Source organism: Trachypithecus francoisi, unplaced genomic scaffold, assembly GCF_009764315.1.
Source record: "Trachypithecus francoisi isolate TF-2019V2 unplaced genomic scaffold, Tfra_2.0 Lachesis_group3, whole genome shotgun sequence".
Lineage (NCBI taxonomy): Eukaryota > Metazoa > Chordata > Mammalia > Primates > Cercopithecidae > Trachypithecus > Trachypithecus francoisi.
This window is the reverse complement of record NW_022681468.1, coordinates 124,693,464-124,714,366: the sequence shown is the minus strand read 5'-3', so window position 1 is coordinate 124,714,366 and position 20,903 is coordinate 124,693,464. Positions and strand designations below refer to the sequence as shown.

The 20,903-nt window shown below is 53.7% G+C and overlaps 1 protein-coding gene across 1 annotated transcript in view; it reads left to right on the top strand.

The window, feature by feature from the left end:
• Positions 1-620: 620 nt before the first annotated feature.
• Positions 621-20,903, top strand: part of PLEKHO2 (pleckstrin homology domain containing O2) — a 29,463-nt gene continuing 9,180 nt past the window's right edge. Inside the window, exons 1-4 of the mRNA XM_033189772.1 lie at positions 621-777; positions 8,511-8,660; positions 15,352-15,468; positions 20,616-20,720. Of these exons, the coding sequence (XP_033045663.1) occupies positions 766-777; positions 8,511-8,660; positions 15,352-15,468; positions 20,616-20,720 (384 nt within the window). The 5' untranslated portion in view covers positions 621-765. The remainder of the gene's footprint in view (positions 778-8,510; positions 8,661-15,351; positions 15,469-20,615; positions 20,721-20,903) is intronic.

Sequence of the window (20,903 nt, the reverse complement as noted above, 5' to 3'; positions counted from 1 at the left end):
GACCCCTGAGAGCCAGGGGCGGGCCGCCCCGTAAAGGGACCCCGGAGTCCCTACTCTCAGCTCCAGCTCTTCCTGTAACACCACCCTCCGAACAGAGACCCAAGCTACAGGCCCGGCCCCGTTCAGAGGTTCCAGAGAGAAGACCAGGCCATCGCCCACTGACTGGCGTCGGGGAGGAAAGAGGAGGAGCCTCTGTGTGCCCACATCTCTGGCCGCCCAGGGCAGCTCGGCTCGGTCTCGCAACCCCAGCCCGCTGGTTCAGGAGACCTCAAAGGCTCCACCGCTAGCGCCCCCAGCGCTCACTCTGTGCGCCCCACCCTAGCCCTGCAGGCGCGCCGCTCCCGCCACCCTCGCCTCAGTCTCTGGGCCGGAAGCCCCCTCCCCTCCCGTGCCGCAGCCCCCTCCTAGTCCTTCTCCCTCGGCGGGTGCAGGAAAGCTTCTCCGCCCCGTCCCGCCCTCTTCCTCCAGTTCCAGCTCCGCCCGGCTCCTCCGTCCAGTCTCCAACCCCCGCCCCGCCCCGCCCCCGCCCCACCCATTTCCCGCCCTGGGCCGGGTCCCCTACCCAGCCGCCCCCTCCCCGGCCCCGCCCCGGCCCCCGGAAGCCTCTCCCCGCCCCGGCCCCGCCCCCCCGAAGTTTCTTGGGCCCCCGGCAGCCGGCGGGACAGAAAGCGGAGAGTCGCTTCCCGGCCGGGCGTGGACGCAGTGGCAGAGTCCGCGCGGCGCCGGGAGCGACCGGCGGAGCGGTGGGATCTCGGCGGACTCGCCATGGAGGAGGAGGTGAGGGCGGGGCCCGGCAGGGCGTTGGGCTGGGGTCCTCGAGCCCCTCACGGGGATTGCGGTCCTGGGCTCAGGCCCTCGTTCCTGCCCGCCCCACTCCCGCCAGTCTCACCTCAGGAAGAGCCTGGGCAAATGGGGCAGGGGCGGGGGGCGAGATCCATATCGGGACTTCGCAGTCTGCGTCCTCCTTCATTCTCTCTGACTTTCTCACCAGTTGTGGGGCGTCGTGGTTGTTACTGTTCCCATTGGATTGACCAGGAGACTGAGGCTCCAGCGAGTTTGATGACTTGCTGAAAGTGGCCTCGGTGACTGGGCTCGAACCCCGATTACCGTTGACTCCCTGTACCGGCCAGGTCGGATCCTGACTCTGTGTGTGTGTGTGGTGTGTGTGTGTTGGGGGATTCCTGTCTCAAGGATGTGACCATGCCTTGGTGACAGGAGGACTGGAGAAGTTGTTTTTTTCTCCCTTGTATAAGACTCTGTATCTCCTTTTCCCCCACTCTTTTCCCGCCCCACATCCATCTGAGCAGCTGAGGAAAGGAATCGGGAGTCAGGCCCACCTAGGGTCTGATCTTGGTCCCTGCCTTCCCCACCCCAGGGCTGGACCAGCTGTGTCCCTGGAGCCTCCTTCTAACCACTCAGAACACTCTTGGCCTGGGATCGGGTCTTGCCCCTGCCCCTGCTCTTTACTTGCAAACTCAGTTCTCCTAGCAGCCCCATTATCCAAGGGTCCAGCACGCAGCAAGCACTTAATATGTGCCTGTGGAATGATTAAGTTAAAAGGAGGGGCCTGTTGGGTCTAGAGGAAGGTGAATTTGTTTCTTATCCCCTGAGGGGGTCCCAGCTTCAGCCCCTCCCAGCCCAAGGGAAGGGGCATGTCTTCGCCTCCTTGGATGGGAAGGAAAGATGAAGCTCTCTGCCTTGGGGGAACCCTGGCCAGCTGGGAAGCACAGAGTGGACCAGGCTGCCCGTGTGCCTTCAGTGCCCACTTCCCACTTCCCCGAGCCGTGGATAGGACCAGCTAGTGGTCCGTCAGGGCTCCCTCTAGGCCAGGCCCTGCCTTTCTGTGGGGTGGTAGATAAGTCACTTCCCCTCTCGGCCTTCATTTCCTCTTCTGCAAAATATAGTGCCTGTCCTCCTCCTACTCCTGGCCTGACAGTGGCTCCTTCTCTCAGTAGGTGAAGATAGGGGGCAAAGTCAGGCCTCTGTGATTTGCTGCGGTTTTTTTCGTGCTGTTGGGTGGGGCTGCCATCTGCCCTCCCCAGGCCCCTGTTGCAAGGGCTAGGCTCTCTGGCCAGGGCCCCTCCCCTTCTCCCAGAGGATGTGGGTCAGGATTACTCCATCTCCTGATCTGCTCTGGCCCCTAATTAAGGGAAGTTCTCCGGACACCTCCTGGGCCCAGCTCAGCTCTGTACTCCCCTTGGTCCTGAATCTCTCACATTGCCAGTTTCTTTTCTTTTTTTATCTTTTTTTTTTTTTTTTTTTTTTTGAGACGGCGTTTCGCTCTTGTTACCCAGGCTGGAGTGCAGTGGTGAGATATTGGCTCACTGCAACCTCCCACCGCAACCTCCGCCTCCCTGGTTCAAGTGATTCTCCTGCCTCAGCCTCCCGAGTAGCTGGGATTACAGGCATGCACCACCATGTCTGGCTAATTTTGTATTTTTAGTTGACACGAGGTTTCTCCATGTTGGTCAGGCTGGTCTCGAACTCCTGACCTCAGGTGATACACCTACCTCGGCCTCCCAAAGTGCTGGGGTTACAGGAATGAGCCATTGCGTCCAGCCTATGTTGCCACTTTCTGACTCCCAGATGCTCAAAGCTATCTAAATATCTGGGCTGTCTAAGGTCTTGTCCACTTTACCCAAGGCCCTGCAAGCCTCACCCCCACAGCAGGGGCTTCCTATCGCTACTCCCCTTTGGCATCCCTAACTTTGCTTTCCTCCCACTTCTCCCAATAGCTTCCGCTTGTTGCACTAGGCCTCAGTGCCCATCTTTGTTTCTCTAAAACACCTCTTAGATCATAGCCACATGCTCTGCCCCATGATCCCAGGCCATGTTCATCATCTCACTTTCACATGGCTGCTTTCAGCCCTCCTGCTAGCTTTCAGCTTCCTCCCTGTGCCCAGCCACCCTGGACTAAGGTCCCTCAGCCTCAGTGACGTCCTCTATGTAATGGGCTGGTAGCTCTTGTCAGGCTGAGGCTTCGGGAGGAGGTGCTGGTCTGGGCACTGGACATCTGCCCACCTGTATGCTCCTGGCCTCGGTTCCTCGTTTGTAAAAGGAAAAGGGTGGGTGATTGAGCAATGTGATGATGTATATGCAAAAGCTGGGAAAACTGCGAGTATCAGTGGGGTTATTATTGCTGCCATTGGAGTAAGGGTAGAAATCATGGACCTAGGCTTTCTCTTCTCTGCTCTGGGGCTCTGTCCTCTGCCAGCAGTCATGCCTTTTCCTGGCTTCTAGGCTGTCCACTTGCCCTCACCATCTAGAGACAAGCAGGGCAGTGTCCTGTCCCAGTACTGTTTCTGTCCCACGGAGTAATCTCTTGCCCTTTCTGGGCTGTACTTTCTCTTTCTATAGAAAAGGGGTTGAGGGGCCGGGCGCGGTGGCTCAAGCCTGTAATCCCAGCACTTTGGGAGGCCGAGACGGGCGGATCACGAGGTCAGGAGATCGAGACCATCCTGGTCTACACGGTGAAACCCCGTCTCTACTAAAAAATACAAAAAACTAGCCGGGCGAGGTGGCGGGCGCCTGTAGTCCCAGCTACTCGGGAGGCTGAGGCAGGAGAATGGCGTCAACCCGGGAGGCGGAGCTTGCAGTGAGCCGAGATCGCGCCACTGCACTCCAGCCTGGGCAACAGAGCTAGACTCCGTCTCAAAAAAAAAAAAAAGAAAAAGAAAAGGGGTTGAGGGGGCAGGGGCTTTGATAACCTTTCGTGCCTTGCCTTCTCTGGGCCAAGGCGTGTGTCTCTTCCCCTCCTCAGAGCCCTCCCCAAACCCTACCTTCTGCAGGGGTCTCCCAAATGAACCCCAAGCCCTTACCTCATCAGAGAGCTAGAACCAGTACGTCCCTCTGGGTAAGTGCTATGTCTCTGCCAATAGGCTGGAGCCTCTCAAGCAGGAGATTACCCGCTCCCCACCAGACAGGGGACTTATGCAGGGTCTCTGTTACCCACCTCAGACTGGAAGTTGCCCTGGGGCAGAGCCTGTGCTTCCTCTCTCTGAATGCCCCGGCGCGGGACTGTGACATGGTGGATTCTTAGTAGAGTTGGGTCAGAACATCGCTGGGTTTAGTCAAAGAGCAAAGGTTGTCATAAGCTTCCTGGGATGTGAGGTGCCAATCAGGTTTCTTCTAGTCTCTGTCTCTCATAACCTGTGTTGTGGTTCCATCTGTCCCCTTCTGTGTACAGAGTTGAGGTGACCTGGCTTTTTTTTTTTTTTTTAATGAATGATCCAAAGGAGGCAGGCTGGTGCCTCGGGGTGCCTCAGGAGCTGCTCATGGTGGGCAGGAAAGGGCCTGGGTGAGGAGGGATGGGAGGGGAGAGGGCAAAACAGGAAGAACAGTGGTCAGCTGCTCAGTGAGGAGAGGAGGCTGAGAAACTGGGCTGAGCAGGACAAAACCTCCCCTGTGAGCCCTGCCAAGAGGAGGGGCCCCTTATTAAAACTTACTGGGGCATAGCCAGGCCCCCTGGAGGGAGGGGTTCTGAGGGGCATGGAAGGGGGCTGGGTGGAGGCAAGTAGGACTCTGGCCTCCAGCCAGGCCTCCCCTGGGTGGCTGTTTCTGTGGCTGGGCTCTGGGTCATACCATCTGCAGCCCGTCAGTTGTTCCCTCCTCCATCCCAAAGTGCTGTTTTGCCTAGTCCTGCCCTGGTCCCATTCATCCTTTAAGGACCTGGACTTGCTTCTGTAGGTAATCCTGTCACGGTATTCTCTGGGCTACACCAGCCCAGAAGTGACAGTGATCTAGGCACAGGTACCAGCTGTGGCCCTAGGGAGCTTCCAGAGGGTAGAAAGTTTTCAGGAGAGGTCACAAGTGGGGAGAGCTTAGACAGGGGTATGAGATCCCATAGGGTGGTGGGTGGGTCCCCTGAAAGCAAGAGGCTTGGCGCTCAGAGATGGGTGGCTGGGCAACAGCTTCACACTCCACAGACCTCACTGCCTTGTTTAAGAGAAACCAAGAGTCTGCCCATCAGGTGGAAGGCCTGGGAGGGGCTGGTGGTGCTGTGCTTGCTGTTGCTGTTACAGTCAGAGGGATGTTAGTGTGAAATGTGGGGGTGGGGTTTCCCATTTCCCTGTTCTTCCCTTCTAGTCCTGGGCCTGTGACAGCCTGCAGGGCTTGCTGAAGGTGTTAGGGCCCTAGGGGTGTCAGTGGTGATGTGGGGAATGGGAGTCCAGTGCATGATAGAATGGGAGAGCCTTCTCCTTGTCAAAGGGTGCTGAAATCCCTCTTCTCCTGGACAGGGTGGCTCATAATCAGCCAGCTTCCTGCTTCCTTGTTCTTATATCCAGGAAGACCTTTGTTTTTTTTTTTTTTTTTTTTTTTTTTTTGAGACAGGGTCTCATCCTGTTACCCATACAGGAGTCCATTGGTGCAATCTTGGCTCACAACAACCTCTGTCTTCCTGGCTCAAGCGATTCTCCTGCCTCAGCCTCCTGAGTAGCTGGGATTACAGGTGTGCACGATCACCACCCGGCTATTTTTTGTATTTTTAGTAGGGACAGGGTTTCACCGTGTTGGCCAGGCTGATCTCAAACTCCTGACCTCAAATGATCTGCCCATCTCGGCCCAAAGTGCTGGGATTACAGGCATGAGCCACCATGCCTGGCCCCGGGAAGACCATTTGGACCACCTCACTTCCCCATTTCTCTTGCCATCTACAAGTTAGGGAGACCCCAAGGGGGAACCCCACATTCCTGGAGCTCCTGAAGATCTGAGGCCAGCAGCTATAGACCAGAAAGGGCTTGTCCTGACTTGGGAACTGGGCCCAGGGAGAGGGTCCCTGAGAGCCAGAGGGGACGGCAGTGACAATAGTAACCATAATGACAGCTGCCATTTACTAGGTTTAGGGCATCCTGGGAACTGCTCTATATGCTTTGTCTTTATTCAGCAACAGATGTTTATTGAGCACTTACTATGTGCCAGTCACTGTCTAGGTAATGAGGGTATAGGAGTGAACAAAACAAAAATCCTGCCCTCATGGAGTTGGATTCCTTACAACTTCTGCTGTTAGTAGCTGCATTTCACACATGAAGAAACTGAGGCTCAGAGAGGTTAAGTGGTTTGCCTCAGTCTGCATGACTGCAGCTTCTAAGCCTAGATTCCCCACTACTAGAATGTGCAATTCAAAAGGGGGCGGGGGCCCACAGTGAGAACAAGGCTGGGGCTCCCCTGCCATGACAGAGACCAGGGAAGCCAGGTCTGCCCAGCTCCTGACAGTGCATCACGCTTACATCTGTTTGGGCTTGTTCTTCCAAAGGCAGCTGTGGCCACAGGATATCCCTGGGGAGAGGCACACCTCTTTTAACTGGGGTCCCTTTTTTGAATTTTATGTAAATGATAATGTAGTCAAAATTAGTCAGTGCTAATTTCCTTCTAGCAGGCTCTAGATTCTGACACATTCTTGATCCCCTCTCCTTCACCCCCCGCTTCACACTCAAGACTCTGGATACCTATCATTGAAGCAAAGTGGTTAGCAAAGGGGGTGTATTTTTATTTTCATTTCACAGGTACCTCTTGAGCACCCATTATGTGTAAAAGAACAGGGGTGGGTGCTGGGGACCCAGAAGTGGATCTGACCCCAACCTCATCTGGTAGGCATGTACCTGGCACCCAGCCACCCAAGCAGGCAATTGGTGAGGCACAAGGTGTCACTGGCCCCAAGGCTCCAGGGTGTCTACCCAAGTCCAGGAGAAGGGCTTGAATTTAACTCCTATGCCAGCCTGTGGTCAAAGACAGAGTACTTGGAACCCTCACTAGATGTGGTGGCCACCCTAAGGTCCTTGCCTGGAGCAGGCAGGAGGGGAGAGGAGCCTCCTGCTTTGGGTGGGAAGCGGGAGGGGCTGCAGAGTGGGTTCTCTAGAAGCATAGCAGTAGAGAGGCAGATTTCCACTCAGCCTGCCTGTCCTTCCAATCTTTTTTTTTTTTTTTTTTTTTTTTTTTGAGACGGAGTCTCGCTCTGCCGCCCGGGCTGGAGTGCAGTGGCCGGATCTCAGCTCACTGCAAGCTCCGCCTCCCGGGTTCCCGCCATTCTCCTGCCTCAGCCTCCCGAGTAGCTGGGACTACAGGCGCCGCCACCTCGCCCGGCTAGTTTTTTTGTATTTTTTTTTAGTAGAGACGGGGTTTCACAGTGTTCGCCAGGATGGTCTCGATCTCCTGACCTCGTGATCCGCCCGTCTCGGCCTCCCAAAGTGCTGGGATTACAGGCTTGAGCCACCGCGCCCGGCCTTTTTTTTTTTTTTTGAGGCGGAGTCTCGCTCTGTCACCGGACTGGAGTGCAGTGGCCGGATCTCAGCTCACTGCAAGCTCCGCCTCCCGGGTTTACGCCATTCTCCTGCCTCAGCCTCCCGAGTAGCTGGGACTACAGGCTCCCGCCACCTCACCCGGCTAGTTTTTTTGTATTTTTAGTAGAGACGGGGTTTCACCGTGTTAGCCAGGATGGTCTCGATCTCCTGACCTCGTGATCCGCCCGTCTCGGCCTCCCAAAGTGCTGGGATTACAGGCTTGAGCCACCACGCCCGGCCTTGCCCTTCCAATCTTTGTTCTGGGTGGCCTTCCTGGGCCTCCCCAACCTGAACTGGGTCCCCCCCACTGTCCTCTCGCTGCCCCTTGTGTATTTCCTGTATAGCATTTCACACAGGTTAATGGGTATGCCTGGGTATTTATTTGTTCAACTCCTGTTTTCCCGCACTGTGAGCTCTGAGGACAGAGACTGCCTTACTTTTATTCTCCTGTGATGTTGTAAGCACTCAGTACATATGTTGACTGAATGAACACATGGAGGCAGAATGGTGGAGTGGGAAAAACGTGGGGTCAGAGAGACCGCTTAGAATTCTGGCTCTGTCCTCTAGTCGTGGTTTGCACCTCTGTTGAGTCATCTCTACGTTCTGAGCTTTAGTTTGCTATGACATGTGGATAATGAGGCTACCATCTTGGAGGGGAGTTGTAAGAGTTAAATGACACGGCTGGGCGCGGTGGCTCAAGCCTGTAATCCCAGCACTTTGGGAGGCCGAGACGGGCGGATCACGAGGTCAGGAGATCGAGACCATCCTGGCTAACACGGTGAAACCCCGTCTCTACTAAAAATACAAAAAACTAGCTGGGCGAGGTGGCGGGCGCCTGTATTCCCAGCTACTCGGGAGGCTGAGTCAGGAGAATGGCCGGAACCCGGGAGGCAGAGCTTGCAGTGAGCCGAGATCTGGCTGCTGCACTCCAGCCTGGGCGACAGAGCGAGACTCAGTCTCAAAAAAAAAAAAAAAAAGAGTTAAATGACACTATGTGTATCAAATGTATACAGTGGCTCAGAGTAAAGTGGCTGCTGCTATTATTGCTGTTATTAGCTCTGATCCTGGGTTAGGAATATCTGCCTTGGGGGTTGCGGGAAAGCTCACATAGGGTGATGTCATTAGGTACTTAGCATAGGGATACATCCCTTGTGCCCTTGTGTGACCTGTGAACCTGTGACCTGTGACCCCATGATAGCAGCCCTCATGGTATGTCCTGGTGCTGTGTTACAGGGTGTGAAGGAAGCCGGTGAGAAGCCTCGGGGAGCACAGACGGTGGACAAGGCTGGCTGGATCAAGAAGAGCAGTGGGGGCCTCCTGGGTTTCTGGAAAGACCGATATCTGCTCCTCTGCCAGGCCCAGCTGCTGGTCTATGAGAATGAGGTGAGGACCTGCTTGGCCCTGAGGTTGGAGGTTCTGGGACAGGGGCAAAGTGAGGGCAGTCAAGTTAGTAGGAGGACCCTGGGTTTGGGGCCAGAAGACCTGCTCTACTTTTGCCATGCTGTGCAACCCTGAGCAAGTACCTAATCCTCTCTGGGTCTCTGTATATGGGGACAATACATCCGACGGCAATTCTAGGGTTTCTAGATGAGATGAGACTTTTTTTTTTCTGGAGATGGAGTCTTGCTCTGTCACCAGGCTGGAGTGCAGTGGCGGGATCTCGGTTCACTGCAACCTCTGCCTCCTGGTTCAAGTGATTCCCGTCTCAGCTTCCCAAGTAGCTGGGACTACAGGCATGCACGCCACCATGCCCAGCTATTTTTTTTTTCGAGACAGAGTCTCGCTTTGTAGCCCAGGCTAGAGTGCAGTGGCGCGATCTCGGCTCACCGCAACCTCCGTCTCCTGGGTCCTGGTTCAAGCAAGTCTCCTGCCTCAGCCTCCGGAGTAGCTGGGATTACAGGCACACGCCACCATGCTCAGCTAATTTTTTGTATTTTAGTAGAGATGGGGTTTCACCATGTTGGCCAGGAGGGTCTCAATCTCCTGACCTCGTAATCCACCCACCTCGGCCTCCTAAAGTGTTGGGATTACAGGTGTGAGCCACCATGCCTAGCCCTCTTATTTTTTTATTATTATTATTTTTTGAGATGGAGTTTTGCTCTTGTTGCCCAGGCTGGAGTGCAATGGCACCGTCTCAGCTCACTGCTGCTGCCGCCTCCCAGGTTCAAGCAGTTCTCCTGCCTCAGCCTCCCAAGTAGCTGGGATCAATGCATCAGCCACCACACCCGGCTAATTTTGTATTTTTAGTAGAGACAGGGTTTCACCCTGTTGGCCAGGCTGGTCTGGAACTCCTGACCTCAGGTGATCCACCTGCCTCCGCCTCCCAGAGTGCTGGGATTACAGGCGTGAGCCACCGCGCCCGGCCGAGAGTTCTTTGAACTGTATGTGCATCTAGTGTGCAAGTCTTTCCCTGTCCCTGAGCAAGGTTCCATGTGAGTGAATGTTGTAGAAAGCTAAAGCCTGCTCCATTGAGCAGTAGTAGTAGAAATAATAATTAGCAGGCTGGGCATGGTGGCTTACACCTATAATCTCAGCACTTTGGGAGGCCGAGGCAGGCGGATCACCTGAGGTCGGGAGTTCGAGACCAGCCTGACCAACATGGAGAAACCCCATCTCTACTAAAAATACAAAATTAGCCGGGTGTGGTGGCACATGTCCGTAATGCCAGCTACTCGGAAGGCTGAGGCAGGAGAATCACTTGAACCTGGGAGTTGGAGGTTGCGGTGAGCTGACATCATGCCATTGCACTCCAGCCTGGGCAACAAGAGCAAAACTCCATCTCAAAAAAACAAAAAAGAAATAATAAGTAGCACTTGTACTTGTTTGGAGATATGGTCTTACATATCTCCCTGTGAAAAATCTCAATAGTCCCATGAGAGTGGTCATCATATTATATTTTACAGAAGAGGATACTGAGGCTCAGGGTGACAAGATGACTGTTCAGCATCTCCCAGTGAGTGGAGGAGTTAGGTCTAGAAGCAAATCCAGCATGCTTTCTACCAAGAGACACCAGCGAGTAAACCCCAAAACTTATTTTTACAAGAAAATCTCTAAAATATGTTAAATATTCTCTGCTTTCTTCAAGAGAAGATGCTGGCCTAAATAAAATCTTTCCCTGGAGGCTCAGTGTCATCACCTGTCAGACCCACCTGCAGAGTGGGTTCCCTAGATGCATAGGGGTAGAGAGGCACATTGCCTCTCTGTTTTGAACTGGCAGGAGGCCGTACTTCTCAGCTTTTCTTTCTCCTTTAACATCAAGTTGCTGGTTTCAACTTCGGCTGTCCTTGTGCCTCTAATAGCCCTCACTTCTTCACACTTCAGATGCTTGTTCCCCTTCTGATTTCAGCAGGCTTGGGATTTGGGCAACCAAGGATGCTAAGCTTGCGTGTTAAATAAGAGTCAATTAAGATGTAGGTGAAGACTTGAGAAAGAAAAGTGGTTTTTTTCTTGTAGATGCTGTTTGTGTGCTGTGGTTGAGGCTATCGGAGAGCTCATCCACTGAAAACAGGGTAGCACAATATGCCTTTGACAGGTGAAATACCTGGGAATTGGCTTGGGGGCAGAAGAAGAGGTAGCCTGCCTCTTCCTCATCGGCCTCTCCCAGCCTGCCTCAGGCTATCTTGGCAAATTCACAATTGTCCCAGGACAAGAAAGGTTAGGCAACCGGGAGAAGCACCCTGTCTGACCTGCCTGAGTTGCTGGCTCATGGAGTTAGGGTGTCAAAGAAGAGGTGGGAAGAGGGCAAGGGAATGAGGGTGTGTAGACAGCACCCCCATATGTTCTCTATTGCTGCTCCCACCAAAATAGGATGTGCCACAGTTGGGAATGAGGCAGCAGGGGGATATTTTTACCAATAAAGGGGATTGTCACAGCTTCTTCCAGTGCCAGCTGCCATGAGAGTTAAGTGACAGGCTTTCAGCTGTCAGCCTGTCAGGTACTGTCACTTGTCCTAAACTGCCTCTGTACATCTGGCCACAGCTGGGAAGCAGGAAGGATTTCACATCTCCCAAACATGAAAAATCTAAATCACACTTTTTTTCCTTTTTTGAAAAAGATTGCTATTAAAAATGTAAATGTAATTTCAAGAACTTAGCACTCAGGGGTGGGGGAGCTTGGCCTGGGAGTAGGAATTAAGAAATGCTTATTAGCTCAGTTCCTCTTTCTGATGTAAGGAACTAGGCGAAGGAACGAACGCGAATGGCTCTTGGCTGTTTCTTTGCTGTCAGAGAGGCTGACATTCCAAAGATGCTTCCTTCACCCATTGCCTGCTGGTTTATCCGTTTTTCTGAGCTGCAGAAGAGCTGGGATGATTCAGCGTCTTGGGTGGGGTGGAGAGGAGACCCAGGACAGGCAGTTGTTGGGAGCTCAGTGGTGGAGGTGGATGGACTTTTTGTTCCCAGGCAAAGGAGGGTGTATTCGGGCCCGTGGTGGTCCAGTTAGTGGAGGCCTGTGGACACGGGGCAAGTAAGCTGCTCTCTCTCTCAAGCAAGGATTCTTCCCTGGGCAGTTTCCCGCTCCAGATTCCTGGGGAGGAGACTTCCTGAGTTCTCAATCTGAACCAGGCACTCAGAAAACTGGTCCTTTATATGTTCTGCTTGAGGGCTGCTTCTTGTAGGGTGCAGTTGGGGGAACAGAAGGATGAGCAGATAGATAAACAGAGAATGGGGTAGAGAAAGATGGCCAAGGGGGGAGTCAGGACTGTGTCTTCCCATGGCAGGACTCTGCTTCTAGCACCTTGTAGGGTGTCTGCACCTTGCAGGTGCTTTGTAGATGTTTGCATCTCCCCAGCAGTAAGTGATGGGATGGAGAGCACTTAAGTTCAGGGGTTCATGATTGGGGGCAGGGGAGCTTCTCAGAGCAGGAGGATTTTTCTGGTCCATGTGTTTAGCTAAGGAATCTGGAAGGTATTGGAGGCTAGAGATTGGAAAGGGATGTATGGATGGAAGCAAAAAAGAAAAGATACTTGATTGAACCAGGGTGGGAGAGGTAAGGCCACCTTGGCCATCTCTTCCCCTTTCTCCGAGGGGCTGACGAGAGAGTCGATTAGTGGTTATCCACATTAGATGTACAGTCATCTGCTTTAAAAAATCATGAGGTTTGGGGCCTTGCCCCCCAAGAGATCCTGGTATAATTGGTCTGGGATGTTGCCTGGGCATTGGGGTTTTTAAAAACTCCCAGGTGCACCAAGACTGAGAACCTCTGATGTAGAGCAGTGGTCCTTTCTCTTTGAGATGGAGTTGCACTCTGTCACCCAAGCTGGAGTGCAGTGGTGCTATCTTGGCTCACTGCAGCCTCTCCCTCCTGGGTTCAAGCGATTCTCTTGCCTCAGCCTCCTGAGTAGCTGGGACCACAGGCGCACACCACCATGCCCAGCTAATTTTTGTATTTTTAATAGAGACAGGGTTTCATTATGTTGGCCAGGCTGGTAGCAGTGGTTCTTAACCATTCACATCCAGGCCAGGAGTAGTGGCTCAAGCTTGTAATCCCAACTCTATGGGATGCCGAGGCGGGTGGATCACTTGAGGTCAAGAGTTCGAGACCAGCCTGGCCAACATGGTGAAACCCCATCTCTATAAAAATTAGCCGGGTGTGGTGGTGGGCACCTGTAATTCCAGCTACTCGGGAGGCTGAGGCCAGAGAATCGCTTGAACCCAAGAGGCAGAGGTTGTAGTGAGCCGATATCATGCCACTGCACTGCAGCCTGAGCGACAGAGCGAGATTCTGTTTCAAAAAAGCAAAAAACAAACAAACAAAATTTGCATCCATCAAAATCCCTGAAGGCTAGTTAGAAGACAGATTGCCAGACCCACTCCCCTAGGTTTATGATTGAGGGGGGATGAGGCCTGGGAGTTTGCATTTCCTTTTTTTTTTTTTTTTGAGACAGAGTCATGCTCTGTTGCCCAGGCTGGAGTGCAGTGGCACGATCTTGGCTCACTGCAAGCTTCGCCTCCCGGGTTCACGCCATTCTCCTGCCTCAGCCTCCCGAGTAGCTGGGACTATGCCTGGCTAATTTTTTTTTTTTTTTGAGACGGAGTCTCGCTCTGTCGCCCAGGCTGGAGTGCAGTGGCCGGATCTCAGCTCACTACAAGCTCCGCCTCCCGGGTTCACGCCATTCTCCCGCCTCAGCCTCCGAGTAGCTGGGACTACAGGCGCCCGCCACCGCGCCCGGCTAGTTTTTTGTATTTTAGTAGAGACGGGGTTTCACCGTGTTAGCCAGGAGGGTCTCGATCTCCTGACCTCGTGATCCGCCCACCTCGGCCTCCCAAAGTGCTGGGATTACAGGCTTGAGCCACCGCGCCTGGCCGCCTGGCTAATTTTTTTGTGTGTATTTTTTTTTTGTTTTTTTGTTTGAGACGGAGTCTCGCTCTGTCGCCCGGGCTGGAGTGCAGTGGCCGGATCTCAGCTCACTGCGAGCTCCGCCTTTCGGGTTCACTCCATTCTCCTGCCTCAGCCTCCCGAGTAGCTGGGACTATAGGCGCTCGCCACCTCGCCCGGCTAGTTTTTTGTATTTTTTTAGTAGAGATGGGGTTTCACCGTGTTAGCCAGCATGGTCTCGATCTCCTGACCTTGTGATCCACCCGTCTTGGCCTCCCAAAGTGCTGGGATTACAGGCTTGAGCCACCGCGCCCAGCCTGTGTTTTTTTTTAGTAGAGACATGGTTTCGCCATGTTGGCCAAGATGGTCTCGATCTCCTGATCTCGTGATCTGCCCGCCTCGGCCTCCCAAAGTGCTGGGATTACAGGTGTGAGCCACCGTGCCTGGCCAGGAGTTTGCATTTCTAACAAGCTCTCAGGTGGCGCTGATGCTACTGGCCTAGGTCCCACCCTTGGAGGACCCCTTGTGCAGAGCAACCTACTGCCTGTGACTGGAAGGAGTGTGCTGTGCTGGAAAGGGCCCTGACCTGGGAGTCAGAGGCTGTGGTTTGAGTTGGGGCCCTGCCCCTTATATTTGGGTCTGTGCTCCTAGGGCAAATCCCTTCACCTCCAGGCCTCATTCTTTCCTTCTCTAAAATGAGGCAGATACGGGACTGTAGGCTTTCAGGGTTATTGTGAGGTTCAGAGACTCAGGGATGCAGAAGTGCTCATGAGTGTCAGGTTCCTTCTGTTAAACATCAGCAAGGGTTTCCTTAACTTTTTGGCCAGTCTCAGGGTGGCGTACCCTCCCCCGCCAAAGGATCTGCTTCTACTTCCCTAGACTCTCCTGGATGAGAGTGCCACACCCAGGAAGTTGTTCCAGTTGGGTCTTCCCTGGAAGAGGACCTGTTGACCACCATTGAGGGAGCTTGCTGGACAGGCACCTAATGGGTGGAGTCTGTAGAGAAAGCACTCAAATGTCAGGGGTGGTGGGCAGGAAGACAGCCTGGCTAGTGTCTAGAGATGGCCAGGAAGAGGCTGGACACTGTCCTGGCCACTGGCCCTCCTAATGATGAGGCCTCCAAGTGGTGGGATGGGGATGGGATGCGCTTGAAGGAGCCCTTGCCTCTTGCTTGTATGTAGCCTGCAGCCTTGGACGAAGTGCTGCTCTCCCAAGCCAAGGCTCAGCAGGGGATGATGCTGAGTGAGGAACACAATTCAGGATGGCTGTGCTGAAGGCAGGGCATGTAGCCCCAAATGTGCCTTGTTCACACTTCCCTCTGGCTCTTCCTGGAAAGTCTTTGTTGTCCCTGGTCCCCATCCCACTCCCTGCCTGCCATTTTGTGGCATCCTGCATTCTTCCTCTGGCTGTCTCTTCCACAGATCTCTGCTTGGCCTCTGGGCATGGCTGGACCCCAGACAGCCTTTTCTTAGCCTCTGTAGCTTCCCCTGTTTCCTCCTCTGGCCTTAGGCACATACCTGCCTCTGGGCTATGTGCCCGTCTCCCATCTGGATGGGGAGCCTCACGGGCATCCCTCCAGCCAGCATGCACTTGCCAGGGTCTGGACACCACATCTTGGTGACTGACTAGCAGCCTGAGGTCCTCGCTCTGACCAAGTGATGTCCTCACTGAGTGGGATCAGGGTCTGGGGCGTGAGTGGCTGAGGGTGGTGGTGGGTCTGACTGTCACCAGCTCATGTCCCTTCTGTTTCCCTCCCCAGGATGATCAGAAGTGTGTGGAGACCGTGGAGCTGGGCAGCTATGAGAAGTGCCAGGACCTTCGTGCCCTCCTCAAGCGGAAACACCGCTTTATCCTGCTGCGATCCCCAGGGAACAAGGTAGGAAGATGCCTGCTGCTGCCCCATTTCCCTCTAGGCCAGAGTCGCCTTGGGAGGCCTAAGCAGGTTTAGCAGGCCTGGCCCCTTTAAAAAGCCTGTTTTCTGTTGCATGTGGCTGAGGCTCAGCCCTAGCAGCCACCATAGGTCAGACCTTTACTCATTTTGTCTCCGAGTCTCCCAAGCCCCTAGTTGATAAGAGATGCACTTAGGGCTCTGTTGAGAGAGCTCTGCTCCTGTCTTCCCCTTGCAGGCCCAGGCCCTCCATCCCAGGCTGTAGTTGGAAAGTAGCGTTTGGGAGGTGGGGCACTTGACTTTACCCCAGACCCTGGGGGAGGCCCAGGGCTGAGGCAGGAGAGCTGTGGATGAAGCCTCCACCCTGCCAGGCTGCCAGGCCTCAACACCTTGATGTAGCCTGGGGCAGAGTGGGAGGGTGGGGCCTCCCTTTATCCCAGGCCTTTCTGCGTGGGCCCATCCTGGACTCAGGACTGGGAGGCCTGCAGCCCTCCAGCTTTCCTCCCCTTGTACTTTCCTTTCGTGGCTGTAGCTGGGAAAGATCCCTGGTTTGAGAGAGTCTTTCCTTGGGACATGCTGGGTGTGCAGATGAAGTTTGCTGTTTGCACCACATTTCTCTGGCAGGGAGTCTGGTGGGTGTTGACACATGGTGTAGCTTCACAGATGTCAGGAGAGAGTTCAGATTTGAGGCTGGCGTGCACAGTGCCTCTCGCCAGCTTGCACCCATCTGCGGCTGGGCCATTCCTTGCCTTGTCCTCTGCATGTCATGTGGAGCCTCGCAGAATAGGGCTGAGTCACAGAGATTGGGGGTTGGGGAGCAAGTCTGGTCTGGGCCTGCTGGAGGCCATTCTGTTTCTTCCTCATCTTTAGGGAATGGGAGCCCAGTCCTCTGCAGACCCTGAATACCAAGATGCTTTACTCATTGACCCTTTGTCCTACTCTGCAGGGGGTGGGGGCACAGAAGCAACCAAGATAGCAGTGGAGGGGGCTGTGGAGCTGTGATACTGGGAGCTGGAAGTGTGTCCAAGGGTAGGGGCTGGTGTAATTATAGTGTTCTGAGGGCTCATGGGACTGGGCCCAGATTTCACTTGACCGTCTGCTGCTTAGGGCTCTTTGAGGACAAAAGGAGTCACATTTTAATCTTTTCAAGCCCTGGAGCCCCTACCCTATCCTGGAGACCCACTTCCTTCCTGAGTGGGCGCTGTATATGTGGATGTGTGTTTGAGAGAGATGAGATGCAAACTATGTTCCGTGTGAAGATCTGCCACCGGTGTGTCTGGCCCTTGTGCGTGTACCTTTTTTTTATGCAGTTGAGTGCTCATCTGGCCGTGTGTCTGTCTGGGTGTGTGTCTTAGTGTGCTATGTGGATGTGGGGTGGAGGGAGACCTAGCCTCTCTGGCCTCTGCCTGTGCTGTTCTGTGGGCCATCTCTTTTCCCCAGCTCCAAGAATCAGCTGGTAGTAGACTAGGTGGGCTGGGCTCAGCTCAGGGTGGGACATCACCTTCAGAGAAGCCTGTTTGTGCAGCTGTGTTCTCAGCTGCTTCAGCTAACACCCTCCTTCCCAGCCCCCAACCCTGCAAGAATTTAGGCTGGCTCTGAGAACAGGACAATCAACTGGGAGATGGGGCTGTGGAGCAAGTGGTGGGTGCTGTGGATGAAACAGTGCATCCTGGTTCCAGCTCAAGGGCCCCTGACCCTCCCCACCCCAGGAGCTCACACAGATTGGGGCTCTCCAGAGGTCAGTTGGTGGACCTGGCCCAGGGCACCGCATTCCCACATCCTTTCACCCTCCTTTCTCAGCGGCCTGGGTGTTCCCCATCCTCAGTGAGGCCTCCAGCCGGCCAGGAGGTCACATGACCCTGGCTGTCTGGTCCTGAGGCCGCCTTTTTTCCCCTCTAATCAAATAAACAAAGACTCCAATGTCTTACATGCCCCTCTCCCCCTGCTTTTCCAGCCCCACACCCCGGCCCATGAGGTCACAGGCAGACGCTGCCAGGAAGCAGGGTGGCCACTGCTGGGCCTTGCTGCCCTGCTGGTCTCAGCCAGCTTGGCCCTTTCCTCTTTCCTGCCTCCTCTCTTCCCCTCCCACTTTTTTCCTCTCTGCCATTTTATCCTTCCCCTTTTCCCAGGCCTTGTGGGCCTAGTCTGTGGCCAGTCCTGTTAGCATCTAAGCTCCTAGAAGTGCCTGTGTCCCTGGGGCTTCTTGAAAGTTCTCAGGACAGGGACCTGTACAGCCTGTGGCCCTTCAGGATGACTTTGGGGGAGAGGCACAGCTTCTTGATATTCTTATTTTTTGAGACAGGATCTCACTCTTGTCACCCAGGCTGGAGTGTAGTGGCCTTTTCTCAGCTTGCTGCAACCTCTGCCTCCTAGGTTCGGGTGATGCTCCCAACTCAGCTTCTGAGTAGCCGGAACTACAGGCACATACCATCATGCCCGGCTAATTTTCATATTTTTTGTAGAGATGGGGTCTCACTATGTTGCCCAGGCTGGTAACTTCTTGGTATTCTAATTGTCTCTATTCTGGTCATCCTTGTGGAATGCCTGGCTTGTTCAGCCAGATACAGGGTTCCTTAGGAGGGTGGAGCTGGGTCCTGTTTAACCTTGTCTTCCTTCTCCTGTGGGAACCTTTTGGCTTGCACAATAGGTCTTCTCTGAGGCCATTTCTGCTTCTCACAAGGGAGCAGAAGAGAGCTGAGGCAGCCTGCCTCAGGCGGGCTGGGCCAGTGGGGAAGGAGCTGCAGTTTGGGCTGGGTCCAGTGGTTCTATTCTTGTCCCTTTGAGGTCCAGAGTAGTGAAGCGAGTAGAACTTGGTAATCGGACTTCTAGGACTTCTAGGCTCTTCTCTGGCCTCCTCTTGTTCCATTGGCTCCTGAGTTCAATTGCAGACTTCTCAAGCTCCCTGGATGCTAAATCCTGCACCATGCAGGGGTCACAGCCTGTGAATAGGAGCAGCAGCTGGGTAGAAGAGCTGGCCCCAGACTTCCTTTCTAGCAGGTCCCATCACAGAGTTGGGCAGCCTTTGCGACCCCGGATGCAGTGTGGTCCGCCCCTGAGCCCCCAGCAGCCCTGAGCCCCCAGCAGCCCTGATGGCTGAGCTGAGGCAGTTGCCAAGGTGCCCTGGGGTTTCTGACTTAACTGAAGATCTGCTTTCAGGATCAAATTTACCCTGGTCATGCAAATGAGCATTTGGCTGTGCCTGGCGTGGTGGGGGTGGGACCCAGGGCCCTGTATGAGGAGGTGGCAGTGGCAGCCAGGAGGAAATTATATAATGAGGATGCTGAGGGGGCCAGGCCGACCTCAGTGTTACATAACTGGAGAGTGGAGGGAGGGGAGGTACTATCTAACACCAGGGCGGAGGATGGGCAAGCTGGCGACTGCCAACAAAGGACTAGGGCATCTTGCGGTCAGAGAGTAGGCAGTGGTCCAAAAACGGCGAGGGAAGGAAACTTGGGCCAATTCATTAATTTGTTGGCTCATTCATTCAAGAACTATTTACTGAGCACCTACTATGTTTAATTTCCTCAGCATTGGCCAGGCGCGGTGGCTCAAGCCTGTAATCCCAGCACTTTGGGAGGCCGAGACGGGCGGATCACGAGGTCAGGAGATGGAGACCATCCTGGCTAACACGGTGAAACCGCATCTCTACTTAAAAATACAAAAAACTAACCGGGCGAGGTGGTGCGTGCCTGTAGTCCCAGCTGCTCAGGAGGCTGAGGCAGGAGAATGGCGTAAACCCGGGAGGCAGAGCTTGCAGTGAGCTGAGATCTGGCCACTGCACTCCAGCCTGGGCGACAGAGCAAGACTCCGTCTCAAAAAAAAAAAAAAAAAAAAAAATTTCCTCAGCGTTGCTTGGTAGTAGGCAGTGTTATCCCATCTTATAGATGAGGAAACTGGAACTGTTTTGTCCAGAGGGAAGGCAATGGTGCTAATTCCTATTACTGAGTATTCACTCTGCCCAGCTCCAGATTTAGTACTTTAGATATATCTTTTTTTCCCCAATTAAAAAAAAAAAAAAACTGTGGTCAAAAAAAAATTACCATCTTTACCAGTTTGAAATTGCACAATTCAGCGGCATTAAATACATTCATGATGTTGTACAGCCATCACCACCATCTATTGCATAACTCTCCACCACGTAAAACTAAAACTCTATGCCCATTAAATAATAATGCTCCATTGCCCTTCTCCCCAGCCCCTGGCAACCACCACTCTCTTTTCTGTCTCTATGATTTTGACAACTTTAGGTACCTCATATAGGTGGAATCGGGCAGTTTTTGTCTTTTTGTGTCCAGCTTATTTCACTTAGCACCACGCTTTCAAGGTTCATCCCTGTTGTAGCATGTGTCAGATTTTTCTTCCTTTTTAAGGCTGGCTGATAATCCATTGTACATATGAACCACATTTTGCTTATCCATTCATCTGTCAGTGGACACTGAGGTTGCTTCCACCTGTTGGCTGTTGCAAACAATGCTGTGAGCATGGGTGTACAAATTGGATACATCATTTAAAAAATGATCTCCATGGCTCCGTGAGGCAGGTTCTGGTGGTATTCTCTTTCACAGGTGAAGAAACTGAGGCCTGAGGTCAGACACCTGTAAGTGGTGGACTGTCTCGCTCAGAGGCCCTACTGCCATATCCACTGCATGAGGCAGCCCCTCAGTTTCCATGGCGTCACTCCTTCCTCTCACTTCCTGTCTGGCCATTGGGCCTGGCAGGGTCAGGGTTCTCTGAGCCACCCTCTGATTCTAACAGGAGGTCAGAGCTCCTACCTGAATTAGGAAAGGACTCAGGGGTGGGTTTGAATGTAGACTGGGGCTATTCCTACTTTACAGAGTAAACAGAAGCCCAGAGCCCAGGCAGCTGGCCTGGGGGAGTCCCATGGAGCTGGACCAGATCCTGGCTGTTTCCACAAGGCCAGGCTGATTCAAATTCAGACCCAGCTGCATGCTGGTGGGCAGTAGGGAGGGCTTCTCTGTGAGATCTTTCCCTTTCCTTGCCCAAAGCCCCAGTGTCATACTTACTGTGGGGTTATTTTGGTTTGACTTTGGGATCTAGGTTAGGAAGCCTCCTTAACATGCCAAATGTGAGCTTTGCTAAACATCTGCCATCTACTCCATCTATCTTGCCCGCAGGTCAGCGACATCAAATTCCAGGCACCCACCGGGGAGGAGAAGGAATCCTGGATCAAAGCCCTCAATGAAGGGATTAACCGAGGCAAAAACAAGGCTTTCGATGAGGTGCGATGCAGTCTGTGGACAGCTGTGTGTCTCCTTTCCCACTGTGTGTGATCTAGGAGAGGACCCTGCCCCTCCTCACCCCAGACCACCCCTTGATTATGTCACTGCTATAGGGCATTGTTGTTACCTTCTGTAGTCCTCACTATAGCCCCTCATAGTAGGTGGTGCTGTCCTTGTTTTACA